At 44.7% G+C, this 17642-nt stretch overlaps 2 protein-coding genes across 3 annotated transcripts; both read right to left on the bottom strand.

The window, feature by feature from the left end:
* Nucleotides 1-1450: 1450 nt before the first annotated feature.
* OGFR (opioid growth factor receptor) lies at nt 1451-12051 on the bottom strand. 2 transcript variants are annotated; one of them, XM_041478490.1, is made up of 9 exons: nt 11750-12051; nt 10055-10108; nt 8172-8216; nt 7432-7494; nt 7064-7148; nt 6629-6707; nt 6111-6177; nt 5705-5853; nt 1451-4902 (listed from the first exon to the last, which is right to left on the bottom strand). In XM_041478490.1, exons 1-9 carry the CDS (start codon nt 11954-11956, stop codon nt 3531-3533), a joined length of 2121 nt encoding a protein of 706 aa, XP_041334424.1. In that variant the 5' UTR covers nt 11957-12051; the 3' UTR covers nt 1451-3530. The 2 variants fall into 2 exon arrangements, with proteins under 2 accessions (XP_041334424.1, XP_041334425.1); XM_041478491.1 differs by lacking the exon at nt 10055-10108.
* Nucleotides 12052-12891: 840 nt separating this feature from the next.
* LOC121359549 (MRG domain binding protein) lies at nt 12892-17636 on the bottom strand. Its single transcript, XM_041478566.1, has 5 exons — nt 17462-17636; nt 16453-16574; nt 15832-15913; nt 15243-15320; nt 12892-14221 (listed from the first exon to the last, which is right to left on the bottom strand). Exons 1-5 carry the CDS (start codon nt 17481-17483, stop codon nt 14031-14033), a joined length of 495 nt encoding a protein of 164 aa, XP_041334500.1. The 5' UTR covers nt 17484-17636; the 3' UTR covers nt 12892-14030.
* Nucleotides 17637-17642: the final 6 nt, after the last annotated feature.

The following is a 17642-nucleotide window of genomic DNA, read 5'->3' on the forward strand; positions in this document are numbered from 1 at the left end:
TGATGAATGCTGGTCAGAAAACAGACAATCACAGACAGATACAAGGAGGAAGGAAAAAGGAGGAGCATACTGAAAGGCACAAAGAAATATTTGAAATACTGTGAGGAAGGAAGGAGAATTCCCTGTCTAGTGATCCCAAATGGCAATAGATTCATGAAGATGCATCTCCTGCAATGAGCTTCACAATTCCCTTTATTGATTAAAGGCAATTTCATCCAAAGCAGGGCTCGGAAGTGGAGAGGAACAGTGGCCAGATTCCTCAGGGCTGAAATGACACAGCTCATCTGGGTAGGAACACAAGAGGAGAAGTGGAAAATCAAAGCTGAGGAACTGAAATACCTGATTTTAGCTTGGCATCTTTACAACAGGAGGCTTGCAGGAGCACAGTGTTTGTCTGACCAGCTCTCCAGCAGCCAGCATTCCTGGAGCTTTGGCAGAGGGATAAAGGACTCAGATTTACCAAGTTCCCACAAGATTCTGTGGAACAGGCAGCTGGGGACAGAAAGGCAAGGTGTGTCTCTAAGCCTTCTGATGGCTTCAGAGTAACAGGAATCCTTTATTAGACAGCCCAAACCGTGAAGAGAGAGAGCAGCTTTGCACAGCTTGTACCTCTTCCTCCACACTGAGGCCAACTGATGACAGGAGGGAAGGAAAAGGAGACCCAAATTCCTCAGCCACATCTTATCCAGAGCCAGCCAGGGCCTGGGGGGCTGCAGCAGGTGAGGTCTGCCCATGACCAGCTCAGGAAGGGCCCTGGGAGTGTTCACCTTCAAGACCATCCCACAGACCAGAAGGATTTCCAGCAACCCTCCATCCCACACGCACAGGCAGCACAGCTGAGGGGACACAGTGACTTAGAGGAAATGTTTCCACAAATAAACCCCTGTTCTTGTGTTCTGAGGGGAAAAAAACCCTGCACCGAAGCTCCCACAGCCAGGCTGGGCAGGAGCCCCAGGGGATGCTCCAAGCAGAGTCCTGGTTTGCTCTGCAGAGCACCACAACACCTGTGGGAGCAGAGCTGCAAAAGCAATGCAAAACATTCTGAAACCAGCAGACACCCCATCCCTGGAAGTGTTCAAAGCCAGCCTGCATGGGGCTTTGAGCAAACTGGTCCAGTGGAAGGTGACCCAAGATAAACTTTGAGGTCCCTTCCAACCCCAACCATTCTGCAATTCCATGATTTCCAAGCACATCATTAAACAAACAGCATTGGGTGGGTGGGTGGGGGGGTGTGTTTTCCTCCAAAACATTCACTGGGCACCTTTTAGAAGTGGAGGAAGACTGGGCATCACCTCCACAGGGAATAAACAGCAGGTGTGTGCCATGGTGAGCCCAGCAGAGCACCTCTTGTTGGGGGGATCTCAGCAACAGCTCATGGCTCCAGGGGGGTGGGTAAATACATGGTCATATTCTACCCTCAAAGATGAAAAAATATAAAAGGAAACTGATATGCATTGAAGTCATGCTTTAATAGGGGAATTAACAGAACAGACTCTGTGATACAGCTCTGAGTGCTGGCAAACACCTTGTGAACTCACCACACACACCTACAGCCAAAAGTAAACCTGCTAGGAGAGGGGAAGGGTTGGTTTGAGCACTCACTCCAGGCTGGGGCTCAGAGTGAAATCTCATTAAACACAAAACCATAACAAGATATAGGATCTATGCCCCAATTGAGCACATATTCACAATGAAAATTTCATTAAATAAGAAAATTACTATAAATCTGTACAAAAGCCACAATTAACAATTCTTAAGAATCTGTTAGGAAAGAATTCTCACTCAACATCTTCAAGTATTTCTATCTGTAGTTAAGTGTATTCTTATTGGCTATTTACCTCCATCTGTTCTTAAGAAGTATTTAAAAAACATTAAAGCCTTTTTTCAGTACGTGTGTGACCATGAACATCAGAGGTTAGGCTTGCAGACTTTTATTCCCACACACATATGTGGCATGCTGGATCAGAACCTACAGTCTGGGAAGGCAAATCACTCTTTAAATTCCTTGAAAGACAAAGCTTGTTAAGAGCTGTAGCAGAGAGGAAAAACATTGACACTGCACAAGCTGCTGCATCTGCTCTCTGGCCATCTCCTACACAAACCAAACAGCACCAAAGAACCTCCAAACCAACCCAAACAACCCGAGCAAACAGCAAGTCCAGACCTTCAGGCTGCTGGAAACAATTTCCTCTGCTTCATGAAACAGATTGTCTCTTGTAAATCTTTAGGAGTGAAGGTGCTAAACTGTTTTAATGCTCCTTCAGACCTGGTGGAATATTGTGTAGTGCAGCAGAACAGCTGACAGGGAGGCCAAGAACAGAGGCAGGCAAAGAGCTGGCAAGGTCTGAAAGTAAATTCTTCAGGGCTGGAAATAAACGAACCAGACAAGCGTAGCCTCTCCAATTAACGTTTCAATTAACTGCCCCACAAAGCCCAGTGGTTTCCAGACGTGCTGCACTGGAACATGCCCTGGCTGTCTGACATTAAAGGCAAAGCAACCCTGCTCTAAGTAGGAAACAGGTTGGATCTGACACATCAAACCTCACGCCATGGGCCTGCAAGAAAGAGCCCCCCAGGCCACTGCAAATTACCAGCAAAGGCTGAAAAAAATGCACTGGGAAATATTTGTGCTGCTTTGGCAACTGAGAAATGAGGGCCTCTGAAACAGTCATGGAGAAAAAAATCTGTGGAAGACTATAAAGTGGCTGGAAAACATGGGGAAGAGCAGCTCTAAAGAGTTTTATGCAAAACCTGGAGCTTTTTCTCTCAGAAACCAGCAAGCAATTTGTAGTCTTAACTCTAAGAAGAACTACAAAGCAACCTCTGCGGGGATAAAGAGAAATAATTACCCAGCACTTTGCACCTCAGAGAACAGAATCTCTACCCAAAGGTTCATACTGGTCAGAGACACATTTTGGCTACAGATTTATCCCAGTTTAAAGCCAAACCTACTTTCCTTATAGGAGGAGAGGCAACTACACTGACATCATGTGAAATCCATATACTTGTCTCTTTTAGAGAAACAGCACTTTTGCCAGGAAAAAACTCCTGGGAAGGTACAGCCTTTCACAATAACAAACAGAAGTTACATAGCAGTAGAAAGGCCTGGCAGATTAGGTCATGCTGTCTTACATTAAAAATCGTGTCTTTAATAAATACTTAGGTAATTCAAACAAGGAGACAGATCAGTTTTCCTCTTCTCTTTCAGTAGGGACATAACCATAATCAAAGCAAAGTGCAAAAATCCCCGTTGCTCCAAGATAGCCCTGAACATCAGATAAAACCCAGAAACGGGACACAGCCTGTCCATGAAGATGACTAAATAAAGTTTTCCTCTTTAGGGTAATCAAGAGCTGGATCTCAGTGAATTTACTAGAGATGATTAAAAAATCATGGAAGAGTGAAAGTGAGACAGGGGCCAGCTGCATCATCCCAAAGGAAGTTTATTCAGTTCTCCAAGCCACCAAAGCTGGCTCCCAGCAGACAGGTCAGTGCCATCTCTGCTGGCTCAGGTGCTTGCTGTGCTGCTCTCACTCTGCTGCTCCCTGCTCTTCTCCAGGCTCTGCTCCATTCTCACAGCCTTCACCTTTTTCTGGTGGCACCTCAGCACTGCTTTCTTCAGGACAAGTGGGTGTTATGCTCTGCTCACGACTCTCTGGAGCTTGTTTGTTGTCTGTGTCTTCCTCTTGCCCTTTTTCACCTGCCTTTTCCACCTTTTCCTGCTGTCCTACCCCATCTAGTTCACTTTTACCCTCCAAGAGTTTGCTGTTGCAGTGGTGCTGATCACTCCCTGCTGAGTCTTGATCTCCACTGGACTTCCAGCCATCCTTGATTGGAGCAGTGCAGCCAGTCCTGGGGGGCCTGGAAGCAGCCGGGGGTCTCACAGCCCCACCATCTGCATCACCATCCCCCTTCTCACTTGGCACTTCCACAGCTGCATTTTCCCCACTGACACTTTCTTTTCCAGCCTCACCATTAGCAGCAGATGGATTTGCCTTGGCACCAGAGGCTGAGGGCCCCATGCTCAGGTTTATGGCCAAGTTCACTTGTTTGCCTCTCGATGTTTTTTTATCAACCTTCCTGCGTTTCACAGCCGCATCCGCGGCCTCCGGCGCCGCCGGCTCTTTGGTGCTTGAATCATCTTCCTTCAGAGCTTCCTGATTCTCTTCTGCCTGGGAGACTGGGTCTGAGGAAGGGATCTCTGCAGCAATTGCACACTCTCCCAGATTATGGGAAATGTTTTCAATATCAGCGGAGTTTTTCAATGATCCATCCCCTTTAGCATCTGCCAAACTTGCATTCAGTTTTCTCTTCTTGCACTCTTTTGTGCAGTCATTCTCTGCAGTACCCTGCCCTTCTTCAGCTTCACTTTTTAAATCCTTTTCCTCCAGCTGGGCAAACGAAGCTTCTTTCTCCTCTTCATCATCTCCTACCTTCAAAACACATTTGCTTATCTTCTCCTTTACATGTTCATCACTCATTTCAGGCTGCAACTCTGCAGCATCTCCAGCTTTCTGTTTCACTTCTGAAGACCGGTTCTGACCCTTCTCCACAGGATCACATTTTTGACTCAGAGTGTCCTGTTTATCCTCAGGCCTTTGGTGCAGCTGTGGCTTGGCAGAGCGGGGTCTGTACTTCTGGAGTTTGTCACGAGGCCCCCACACAAAGCTGCTCTGAGGTTTGAAGTGCTGCCAAGCATAGTGGATGAGTTCCCTCCTCTTTTCTTTGCTTCTGACAGTGAACAGGAAGTAATCCAAGGCACTTCTCTTGACATTTGGTAATGTCTCCTCAACAAGAGTTTCTGTGAGGAAAAACTTCACCAAGTGCACTTGATAGTCTTCATATCCCATCTCCCCCAGGCACTTCAGGATGCGAGTAATCCTCAAATTGTTGTGGCTGAACCTGAAGGACACAGATAAGCAAAGCTGTCAAGGGAAGGTCTTACAAGTCACTGTGAACCTTTGGACATCTGCAAAATGTTTTACCATTTACTGACTGTGAGCCATTAAAGACTATTTGACAATGCAAATAGGAGCACAGGTGGGCTTACTTTTAAGGCACCCACTGCTGCTGTTTGCCTTCAGCAGCTCCTTCCTAACCCTCCCTGGGCTGTTAGGATTCATCATCTCAGCTGCTTGGAAAGGTTTTGGCTTTCTGAATCAGCCACCAGTAGGTAAGAACCACCATGTTGGGGCAGATACATAGGTCCTGCCCCAACAGAGGCCCTGCAGGATAAGCCTGTAGTGTTGAGAATACAGGCATGAAAGGATGATGCCAAAACATCAGGACTTAAGCTAGACACAGCTGATTTTTCCTTTAATACTTGACAGACTTCAAGTTGTTTTTTCTTTTGTGATTATGCTCACTCCTTTCAAGAGGTTAATGTCACCAGGAAGGATAGTTACTTACTCCACAAAACCTGCAATAATATAAAACCATCCCATTTGCAGAGCACTTTTCACAAAAGGACTCAAAGCATTTGACACACATTAAGGGTGCTTCATAAACAATCAGGGAACCATATGGAAAGACTTCTATTTTGTAGCTTAACAGAATAAAAGTTAAAAATACTTTCACTAGATAACATTTATCAACAAAAGTCTCCATTCCTCAATGGCTGGGGATTTCCTAGGTTTAGACTTTTTTTTCCCCTTCAAAGAAGTGCCTGGCTGCAGTAAATGCTCAACAGCACCAACACAATCACCTGTTCAAGTTTTCAAATCGCTCACGCCAATTCTCTGCTCTCTCAAGTTCTCCAGTTTCTTCATTGACCAGGTTGATTCCATAAAATCCCAGCATGAGCTTGTAAGCACGTAAAAACCTGTCCATGACTTCCTTGGACTTCCTGAAGGCCTGAAAACGACACACAGCAATTAGAAAAAAAAAATGCAACTCCCTAATTACCTGCACCAGATTAAGTGGCACCTGAATTCTAAACAAGGGTTGACTGTATCACTAAGCATTTCATTGCTGACACAAGACAGGCAAATGCTTCCCTGTGAGCTCTGTGCACGCTAAAAACCCAAGGAAACAATGGAAAAAAAACACTGGGGGATCCTAACACCCTGAAGATCTCAAAGAAAAAAGAGACAAAAGCTTAAAATAAATACCTGGATTTCCTGACAGGTGAGTGGCCTGGCACGCCAGTTCATCCCATGTTCACGTAAAGGGAACAGCCTGAAGAGAAAGGAATTTTCAGGTGAGATGAGCAAAGATGACATCCAACCCACGATACCCAACTTGTTAAAACCAAAAGAGATTTCAAAATTTGTGGTATCACAGGCAGCTCTTGGAGAACTCCCTTACTTATGGACACTGAAGTGGTTTTCTAGTAAACTCCTCCCATAAAAGTATTGTCTACACCAATAACAAAAAACTTTGCTTATGTGGATCTCTCTCCTTGCCTTAACTTTGTGCCACGAGACCACAAATGACTGAGATCTATTGCCACAGCTGCACTAGAAACCTGTGTTTTCAGGAGTTCTAGTGCTTTGCTTCCTGAGGAGTGCAACTCAATTAACTAAAGTAATTCTGGGCCTTGTGTGAAGCTGAAATCAGGAACACAGATCCACCTGACACTTAAAAGAGGCCCAACTAGAGAGGCACTGTGTTCATGCAAACAATTTACCACTGTATGTAGGAATGGTTTTCTTCCAGCGTTTCATACTTGTCCCCCCAAGATGTGAGCAGAGTTTCAATATTCACACCTGCAAGGAAAAGGAAAAGGTCAGGCAAGAAGTGACACCAAATTAAAATTAAATTTAAGCCAGTCAGTCACTCCACACAGCTCACTATCCTAACCTAGATATTTACACACAGGCATTAGCTTCCCCAACAAGACAACTGGCCAGAAAAATACCTTCATTTCCTACCACCAGAATATTAAGGAAAACACAGCAGGGATATTTAAAAATTGAAGTTCTTTATGAGTTTTTATTGGCTTGGGTGGTGGTTTTGGTGGGTTGTTTGGTTTGGTTTCTTATTATCTCACATGGATGAAACCACTCTTTCATCAACCAGCTGCAGCAGATGGCATCAAGCAGCCACCACACAAGGCACTCACCGTGGGGCACAAAAGCAATCTCATTTTTGTAAAAGCTTAAGTTCCACATCTCTTCATCCTCCTCATTCTCTGGTTCTTTCAAATCCTGGAAATGAGAAAAAGAAATGAATAAGCAGCAACCCTTTAAAAGGCAATACCTCTCCTTTCTTTCCCTCACATTCCCTACACATTTCAAGCTAAATCCTCAAAACGTGCTTTGGAAAGTAGCAGCTTGTTTCTGATGCACCCACATGCACATCATCCCTTCCCCCTCACAAATGAATCCTTGGAAGGTGCTGAGCCTGTAAAGCAAAGGCAAAAAGGTGCTGCCAAATCTAGGAAGAGTTGCTGCAGGCAGAAGTGGTGAGGAGCAGCCCAGGAGCACGTACTGGGTAATGGTTTCTGTATCTCTGCAGGTCTCTCGCCGCAGTCCAGTTGCGCCTCCCGCTGCACTGGAGAGAAGAGACAGAGCAGAGATTCAGAATAAAATCACCTTCTGCAAAATAAAATAACATAATATAATGCCCTGACTGAATTCAGCACCTCACACAGGCTCCCTGCACGTCCTCTGCACTCCCAGCACCCCAAAACCAGACTGGTGCAGTAGTCATGTCTCTGCATTCCTGAAGACAAATTTAAGCCAAGAGAAGATAACACCATCTCCTGTCACCAAAATTCTTTTTCCTTCTCATCTTATTAATCAAGGTTTTTATGTTTTATGTATTTCTTTCATCCCACTTCGGTTTGCCAATGGAGAAGATCAGAAAAAGCTGGAGAACCCAAATACGAAAATGTGATTGTTTTGCCCCAACTCAAAGGTTTTAAAACAAGACATGTCTCTGACCTGCTAAAACCCCTAGTGAAGACAGAGGCTAGACCTTAAAATTGTAGAATTTAGGATGCAGAAATATACCTTGAATTCAAGATTCTCATTCCCTGCAGACCTTGCTGAAATAAAAGTTTTCTTCATCTTTGCTTTATGCTCAAGATCAGCCTTGATGATTTAGACAGTGGACAGCACCAGAGCCACATGGTCACATTAGATATTTATTTTATTGGACTTCTCTTCCAATCATACTCTTCATTATTAACCATCTTTCCACGTAACCAAGTTTTATGTCAAGCCTACCTGAAAACCCCTCCAAGACAGCAGTGAGGAATTTGAGCTTTGATCCTGCAAATAAAAAGCATTTAGTTGGAACATTTTGAAACCAAACTACACTAAGAAAATAAAAAAACAGATACAAAATGAGAATACCCACAGCAGTGACTCACAGGATCCCTATTAGTTGCCAAGTGACAGATTTACCTAGTTACAGCTGAATTCACTGTATTTTATGCATAATTCAAATTGCTACAGAGAAAAACCTGTGGTGTCACATGAACAGGCACCAGGTTCTCATCACAGATGTGCTAGATTCATTCCAAGTGTGACATTTAGACAGAACTCAAAAAACAGCTTTATTTCCCCCTCTGGACTGCTTCATGGAAATAGAAGTTGCAAGTATGCCTCAGTTTGAAGTGCATTTTAACTGAAATATATACATATTTATTTATTTATACATTTGATTACCTCAGTGATAAGGAATTTTGTTACATTTCACAAGCAACACAGACAGATTTACTCTTGCTGATTGCTGAACCATCTTATCCCAAACCATGACAGGATTTTACAGGGTTCTGTGGATTGAGAACCACCAAAAGGAACAAGACTGCTCATGAACAGAGGGCACCCAAAGCACAGCACAGCCAGAGGGTTCAATGTCAGCTCACAGAGAGAACAGGGAAGTTGGGAAATGGCGCTAAGATGTGCAGAGTCTTGCAAAACAAGCATTAAATGAAATTTAGAAGAAGCAGCAAAAACTCCCCCATGTTACTTCATAACATCATTTGGTATTTCTTAACATCACACAACAGAGAAAAATAAAACCACTTTCTAACAAACACTGGTCACTGGTTCATTAATCATTAAGGCAGGAATGGGTCTACATTTGTAACACCTTGCTGTAACAAAGTCACCCATTCAGTTGCCCTGAAGACATGGAGCCATGTAGCATTAATGACAAATTGGTTCCAAATTACCAAATAATCCCAGAAATTCTTTACATTTAAGATTCTAAAGTAACATCCTTGAACACAGGTGGGAGAGGAGAACAGCAGACTGGGTCCCACTTAGAAAGAGAACTGGTTTGCTGCAGAGTCATTGCAGGTACAGAGACAGATGCAATGCCACGGTGTAAGAGGCTGTAAAAGGCTTGTCCAGAAAGAAGCCAGATCCAGGGAAAAGGCAACCTGGAGCACAGCAATCCGGAGAAAAGATGGGGAAGCAAAGAGAGCAAAACTCAGCTTTGCTCCTCCAAGCAGGTGTTGTTCCTGGGTCTCTACAGACTACGAACTTAAGGCCTTTCTTTCCAGGTAAGAAACACAAACTAAACAGCAAGGCTGAAACATCCCCGTAGAAATCCAACACCTTTTAGTCTCACAGCAAAACTGAGTGGGTTTCACACTCCAAACCTGCATCACAACAGGCAGAACGTGCATTGCTGTGGGAAAGGCAAGAGAAGCTGAGAACATAACCAGGAGAGTGGGACAGAAGGAGGATCTGGCTGAGAAACCAGCTGGAAAGCTGCTGGAACAAAAGAGGATGTGGATTGTGAACAAAGCACAGGAACAAGAAAGGTAAGAGTCCAGAAGAGTGATTGAAACCTTTAGTTGATGCAGATTTAGGAGAAAGCAGGACCACGGGGTTTGTTATTAAAGCAGCTGATCATGAACTCCAGGTGGCACAGCAGTCTGAGAGGGAACTTCTTAAAATGAATACAACCCCCAAAGTTTCCAAAGCTCACCCACAGAAGCTGAAGGCACTGAAATGCAAAAGAGCTGGAAAGACACGCCTGCAGGAACTTCAGGCTGTGAACACTCACAGAGACACAAGTGAAATGCAAAGACAGAAGCAGAATTTTAAGTTTGTTTTGAAAGCGCATAGTGAAAATAACAATAAAAAACTCTAACCTCAGTACCAAAGAAAGACATTATCTGCTTCAGGCAAAAAGAAAACCATCCAGGCTGAGGGGAGAAGAATGAGAATTAGTGTAAAATAAGCAGAAGTAAGGAACAAGTTTGGGAAATTGATCCATGCCTTTGACAGGCTGCAAAGGCATAAATGACTAGCAGAAGATTTACTGCTTCTTTGTGCATTCACTCTCAGTGCCCTTACAATTTTTTGGGCATTGCCAGAGAGGTGACTACACATTCATCACTGAAGGAAGAGCTCCTATTTAAAAATGCAGAATAATATTCCAGGGCTGTCTCAGAGACAACAACATCCTCCTTTGTAAGGCAAAGCTGGAGAAGTCCACTCACTGGAGTGAAAAAATGGTCCTTGATTTTACAGTTGGCACCATCCAGAATTGCTCTAAGGAAAAAAAAGAACCTGAAGAACAAACACATTCAAACAGAATAATGGGAATGTTCTGGAGTTATTAAAGCTTGTGAAGTCCAGCCACGTACAAAAGAAAAGGTGATAAGGTGCACACCAACAGTGCAAAAAACTTCAAAGGAAATCTCTGCCTCTTCCCTTCAGAATTACAGCTATTCCACCCAAAATACCTTTGGCCTTTCCCAGATCTACACGCACAGATAATTTACTGTTCCTTCAAAAGTAGTTATTTCTATTTTAATGCTTATTAAGGAAAAAAAAAAAAGAAGTTTAACATCAAGCTCTTTTAAAAGTATATTCATTAGAAAGCTTTATCTGCCTGTTTATATTCTAAAGATAAGGACGAGGTGCAGAAATGAAACTCAAAGTGAAGCAGTGGTTTCCCTTTCCCAGAAAGGGGAGGAGTTAAAGCACTGGAGTGTGTTTTGCTTGGCATAGGAAGTACTGAAAAGGATAAAGTTCTATTTACCAAAGCAATGCTGGAGAAGAAATTACTGACACCCAACGTCAAACTGAAATCCACTGATGCTATAACAGAAACTTCAGATAAGACTAACAAATTCATTTTATTTCAAATCAAATTATTTTAAGGCACCAGACACAAGTGCTTGTGTTTTGCAGCTTGCTCAAACTGCACACATACCTGTAATATTTAAAGCACACAATTTTTTGGTTGTCCAAGTTGCTCTACACACACTCCCTAAGAAATAAAACATGTCTACGAGAAATAAAGAGTTACAGCTCATTTTTAAAACTGAGCAGATGTTATGTAATGGATTTTTATTGATGGCATGGGAAGGCCGCCATACAAAGCTGAGGATACCAACCAAAAACTTAAAGGAACATCGATGCCATAATGTCAAACCCAGTGGCCATCAGCAGCGGCGAACAGGCAGGTGCCACACACACCTGTATTTATTTACGGCATAAAGTACCCACATCATAGGGAACAGAGGGAAAAAACAAATTCAAATATTACAATTACACTGCCCACCTCAGGGCAATGTAACGGATCTTGGGCAGTCACGAAGTGACAGCATCCCTGCAAGCCCCCTCCTCCAGGGGGATTTGCCTCCTCAAGATGAGGACAAATTCCGCGCCGAGGATCCCCCGAGGGCCGCGGAGCCTCCGCCGGCACCGAGCGAGCAGCGGCTGTGCCCGGGGACGGGGAAGGAAGGGCCGGGAAGGGGCTGGAAGGGCTGGCAGGGGTCCCCTCAGGCCGTCCCGCCCCGCAGGCTCCGCTCTGTGCCCGTGCCCCCCACACGCACCTGGCTGTGCCGCCAGCCCCACGCCCGGCCCTGCCCCGGCTGCTCCCCGCTATCCTCCGGCTCCTCCGCCGCCTCGCCTCCGCCGCCATCCTCCTCCTCGCCGTCCTCCTCCTCATCCTCCCCCTCCCAGGTGGAGTCGTACTGCCAGAGGTTCGCCTCGTCCTCCGCCTCGTCCTCCTCCGCCCTGGGCGTGAACCAGGCCGCCATGGGAAGGTGAGGAGAAAGGGAAAGCGAAAGGGACTGGGATGGGGCGGTGGGACCGCCCGCCCGCGCGCACAAAGCCCGGGCACGTGTGGGGGGGACCGGGGGGACGGAAGCGCGGGAACGCCCCGCCCCCTTCCTGCGCCGCCGCGCCCCATTGGCCGCCGCCCGCGCGGGCACTGCGCCCGCCCGCACCGCGCCCGGGGGATCCGGCACCGCCCGCGGTCCCGGGCGGGCGGAGCGAGCGGGACTGGGACGGGAACAGGGAGAGAAGAACGGGATTGCCGGCCTCGGACAGGGTCAGGGAGAGAAGAACGGCACTGCCAGCCTTGTGCAGGTACAAGGATCAAAGAACGGCACTGCCAGCCTCGGACGAGAACAGGGAGAGAAGAACGGCATTGCCAGCCTCGGACAGTGATAGGAATCAAAGAACGGCATTCCCAGCCTCGGACAGGATCAGGGAGAAAAGAACAACATTCCCAGACTCGGACAGTGATAGGAATCAAAAAACGGCATTCCCAAAGAGCCAGCACTCTGAAAAAGAATGGGGACAACAAGCAAAGTGTTTACATTTGCCGATACTCAACTTCACATCCAAACAATTCCTAAAAAATCGGCGTTGCTGGTTTGACCGTGAAACCCCCAAGTGGACTTTCCGCGCTGTGAGGCTGGTGCTGAGTGGTTGCAGCAGTACACGCCGTTGTCGATATTTCTACTTCAAGCTATATAAACATTCCACTGGTAGAGCAAAACTTTCTGATTAGAATCCCATGGATGAGAAGGGTTTGCCCACAGGGACATGAGACTTGAGTTCCAAAATCTGCACTTCATGGCCAAAATCTATGTAGATCATGACACAGTAATCAACACTTTAATGCTAAATTACTTCTAAAATAAGTTGAGCCAGATTTTAATCAAGTCACACAACAACTGCCATTTAGTAAAATAAAAACAAGTCAAATTTATTCTTTGTATAAAACAAGAGAAGCAAATTAGGCACACAAGAACTTGGCTATGTACCTAGAATAAAGCCAAAAAATGAGAAGACTCCTAGTGCCTCACCTTGAAGGCAATACTGAGAGATCAAGAAGTAATTCTTCTTTTTTATTAACTGATAGTTAATATAATGAAACAAATTCAGTACCATTTCAGCCTGCTTCATTCACCATTTACCAGGCGTGTGTTGACTGCAATCCATCTTTTGACAACACAAAAATAGTAACTTCATCAAATCTCAAAGTTCTAGCATATAAAAGATAAGCATTACAATGTCAGCAAGATTCTTCATTTGTAGAACAAAACGAACATTTTGGAAAACCAATTCCATTCACATCTACTAAAACTGCTTTAAAAAAATAAATAATTAAGTACAAACCCCACTGTCATACACTACTGTATTACAAATGGATGAAGCAACACCTCCATGTTCAGGCACAGCTCAGCTAATCCCTTAAAAAACCATGTGTCATCACCAGATATTTTATTTAGGACAGTTATTAATTATTTGGGCTAGGGGTGTTATAATTTTCACTTTACTTATGGTTGAAAAATGTTACATCAAAAAGGGTGAAATGAGGTTCCTCCAGCAAAGAGAGCAACAGAATACTTCAAATGCAGTGGTCATCTGCATTTAAAATCATTTTAGTTTTACTGAACCAACAAATTGAGACATTTGATACAAATGGAAGGGAAATGGCCAAACATTACCCACAGATGGTCTGTAAAAGTCACAGACAGCAATGGCAGAAAAAGCATTTCCACATTTACAGAAATCACTTCTGCTTTTGGTGGTCCATGTGCCCCATGGGGCACTCTTTCCACGAGCTGTGCTGACACAGAGTGTTGCTGGTTTGAAATGCAGCCCTGGCACTGTCACACCCACCCTCCCCACTGCCAGCTTTGTCCCACACCCCGGGAAGGCGGCTCCTCGCTGCTGCCCAGAAAACCCCCCAGGAGAGACAAAGCCAGTGTGCAGATTCCTCAGATACTGGCTCTTTTACTTCCTCTGAAAGTTCATGTGCTGCTCCTTGTTTTTCCTGCTCCCTCCTCCCATCCCAGAGTTTTTCACTGCTCCTCAGCTCTACGTCCTGCGGCGTTTGGCGGCGCTGGGACTCGAGGGGTTGCTGTTGGCATTTAGAACCTTCTCGGTGACTCTGTTGCGCTTCCTCTTATCAGACCCTTCCTTGGATCCAGGATCTGATGAAGTTTTCTCTTTCTCTTTGCTGCTTGGCTTTTCTGTTGTTTTTCCTAAACTTCCAGAGGGTGCAAAAACTGAAATAGGACCAAAGTAATGATTCCAGATCAGAGTCATACACATAGGCAAACAAGAGTGATATCAAACTTCTTTATATTCCATAAAACTTCTCAAAACAATCGACTCTCAGCATATTTGTCCATCATTTATGTCTTAAGGAAAAATCTCTGAGAAAGGCACATCTTGCTTTTATTATTTGCTTTAAAGACAGGCATATATTTTGACAGGCTAAAAATCAAACTCATTAAGTGGAATTAAACAGCACTTAGTATTAAAATAATTAAAAGGAACACTTACAGAAACATAGGACCAATCTATGGAATTTATAATCAGCAGCAGTCATTACATTTGGTACCATAGATAATTTTAAAACTGAACACCCAAAAATTTAATATATTTTAAAATACATTTTAGATCTTTTATTACAGTCTTTAAACACCACTTATTCAGTGATATAAATATGATGAAATTATATAGTCAGCAGTTGGCTTGGTCTGTTAAGATAAATAGCAGGATCTCTACTGTTCACATTTGACTTGTTCTACAGCAAAGTGTTAGGAAAACAAGCCTTTTATTTAAAAGCAGCAAAATAATGAGAATAAAATAAGCACTCTGCCCCCCTTCCCATTTCAGCACGCGATTTTACAATCTCTTTTGATTTATAGGCCCTATTTCCCCCATGGCTACAAAGTTCCCAACACAGAGCATTCAAGTTCAAAAAAATCAGACTCAGCTTTCCTCCAGAGATCCTCAGATTCCTTCAGAATCCCAGGGGTTTGTCAAGTACATATTAAAGCAAAAAATCTCCAAAGCTATACAACTTTGTACAGATGAATTAGGAGCAAAGAAGAAATCTTTTTAATAAGCAGCTGCTTACTCTGTGCACTCTTAAATTAGTCAAGTTCTTAGCACGAGCACAGGCTAAGTCTGAGTACAAATCACAAAGTACACTGCATTTGGATTTACATTTTAACATTAATTTCTCAATTACAGTTGGTTTTTAATCTCGTATTACACAGTAGAGAGTTACAAAATTACCTTCTTCAGGACCTGCATGCGTTTCCATCTCTTCTTTTAAAATTTCCTCTTTCACTTCTTCTTCCATCATTACTTTTCCTGCAGAAAGCATCAGTGGCAATGGTTAGATGGTTTTAAAGAACCACGTGGATTTTTTCTGGATTAGTAGCCTCTGCATATTTGCATGATTGCAAATATTCCATGCAACATTCAGCAGTAATTCACTGCCAATAAATTATTATTAACATGAGAAAGTGAAATGCTAAACAGGCAAAACATATTGCAATGTCTTATTTGTACTAAGATTTCACACTGAATTTTTAGTGTAAAGTTTAGTGTACCTAGTAATTGAGAAGCATTCCACAGAAGTTTAAAATATCCCAAGAAGTCCTTTGGCAGGTGCTTGAATTTTCTAGCTCAGACTTTGGATAACACACATCAGCTAAATTTCAAATTCCAGCTCTCACTGCTCAGCCTGAGATTTCTGTCAAACTCCTGCACATTTCTATTAGATTTGACAATACACGCTTTCTGGGGGGAGTTTTGTTAAAGATTCTGAGATGAGATTAATTAAAGCAACCAACAATCAGAGACTGCAATCACATCTCACCTTCTCTCACTTCTTGAATCATTTCGTCAGGAAGAGCAAAATTCTTCTCTATATTAGGGAATGGAAGAATCTCAGATTCATGCTTAGGAAGAAAAGAAGGATCTCTGTGAGTGACTGGTAAAGACTTTAATTTGAATTTTGACATGCAATCTCAAGTTCTATTTTACATGCAATTAGGAGCTAAATAATTGTTAAGAAGACATCTCAGATGTTAGAGAATCAGGAGGCTTCTGATATCAAACTGATTACTGAGGTCAGGATAACTGAGATCACAACTCACGATCATTTGAGATCATTTTTGGAACCCAAACATAGCAAATTCTTATGTAAACAATGATAACTTTCTCATTTGACACTTATATATGTATATAAACATTTTCTGGATCAGCATTTAGGCAACTTTAACAAACAAAGTCAGAACACGGTATCAAAAAAACCCCAAAAACCCTCAAGGTTTTATTGTCTCCTACCTACATTAATTTTATTCAGGGAAAACCCCATCAACTCACTGGAATGACACCTAATTCTAAGTACCATGAAAAGCACAACAGGCCCAGTGATTTTGGCCTGACAAAACTCCATGAAAACTCCATGAAAACTCCATCAACCCTTTATACTCACAAGAGCCTGCATATCATACATGGTGCTGAGGTGGTCCCAGATCACTTTGGATGAGATCTGCCGTCCGATATTCTGACTGAATTTATCCCGGATACAAATCATGTGGAAATGGCGATTCACACCTGGGGGAAGAACCCAGTGCAATTAACGCTGCCAACAGTTTTATTTATGACAGTTAGTGATATAAAGAAATTTATTTACTTATTAATTTAAAAAGCCATGTTGTTACAGGGAATCCATGCATTCCAGGAGAGACAGCTGGAAGCTGGGCAGGCTGATCTTTCACCCTACGCTGCAGGTGCTGTTCTCCAGGGAGCTGAGGGTGCCCCTGTGGGTAATTCTAACACAGCCAAAGCTTTTAGAGGGGCTGTGTGAGAAACATCCCGAGGGATGTATAAGGAGTGCTGTGTCCAGTTCTGGGCTCTTGAGTACAAGAGGGACACAGAGCTCCAGGTGTGGGTCCACTGAGGGCAACAGAGGAGGAACTGGAGCATCCCTCTGACAATGAAAAGCAGAGGGAGCTGGGCCTGTCCAGTCTCCAGATGAGATGTCTAAGAGGGGACCTCAACAAAGTTTATGAATATTCAAAGGAGGGTGCCAAGAGCAATAGGATGTAAAGCAATGGGCAAATACTGATGCACAGAAACCTTCACCTGAATACGAGGAAGAACATCTTTACTGCGAGCACTGGAACACACTGCCCAGAGAGATGTGGAGCCTCCCTCACTGGAGACATTCCAGAAGGGCCCGGCCACAATCCCGCGCCATGTGCTCTGCAATGACCCTGCCTAAGCCGGGACCCGCTCTGTGATGCTGTGGAAGCGCACGGCAGCCGCTCACACCGCGGCTCAGGGGCCCGGCCGGGCCCGCGCTCCCTCCCACAGGCCCCGCCGCAGCCCCGCGGGCCCGGCCCGGCTGCAGGGGCCGCTGGAGCCGCCCGGGAGCCCCCGCCCGGCCCCGCTCCTAGGCCCGGCCCCCGCCGCTCCCGGAGGCCGCGGCCCGCGCTCACCTACGGGCTTGTGGCCCAGCATGGCGTGGAACAGGCACACCTCCACCTCCGGGCTCCACACCACCGCCGCCTCCTCCGCCGGCGCGCCGGGCTCCGGGCCGGCTGCCGCCGCCGCCGCCGCGGCTGCAACAGCGGCAGCGACGGCCGCGGCCGCCCCGGGCCCGGCCGCGGGCAGCGGCGG

Source organism: Pyrgilauda ruficollis, unplaced genomic scaffold, assembly GCF_017590135.1.
Source record: "Pyrgilauda ruficollis isolate IOZ18807 unplaced genomic scaffold, ASM1759013v1 scaffold45, whole genome shotgun sequence".
Classification (NCBI taxonomy): Eukaryota; Metazoa; Chordata; class Aves; order Passeriformes; family Passeridae; genus Pyrgilauda; species Pyrgilauda ruficollis.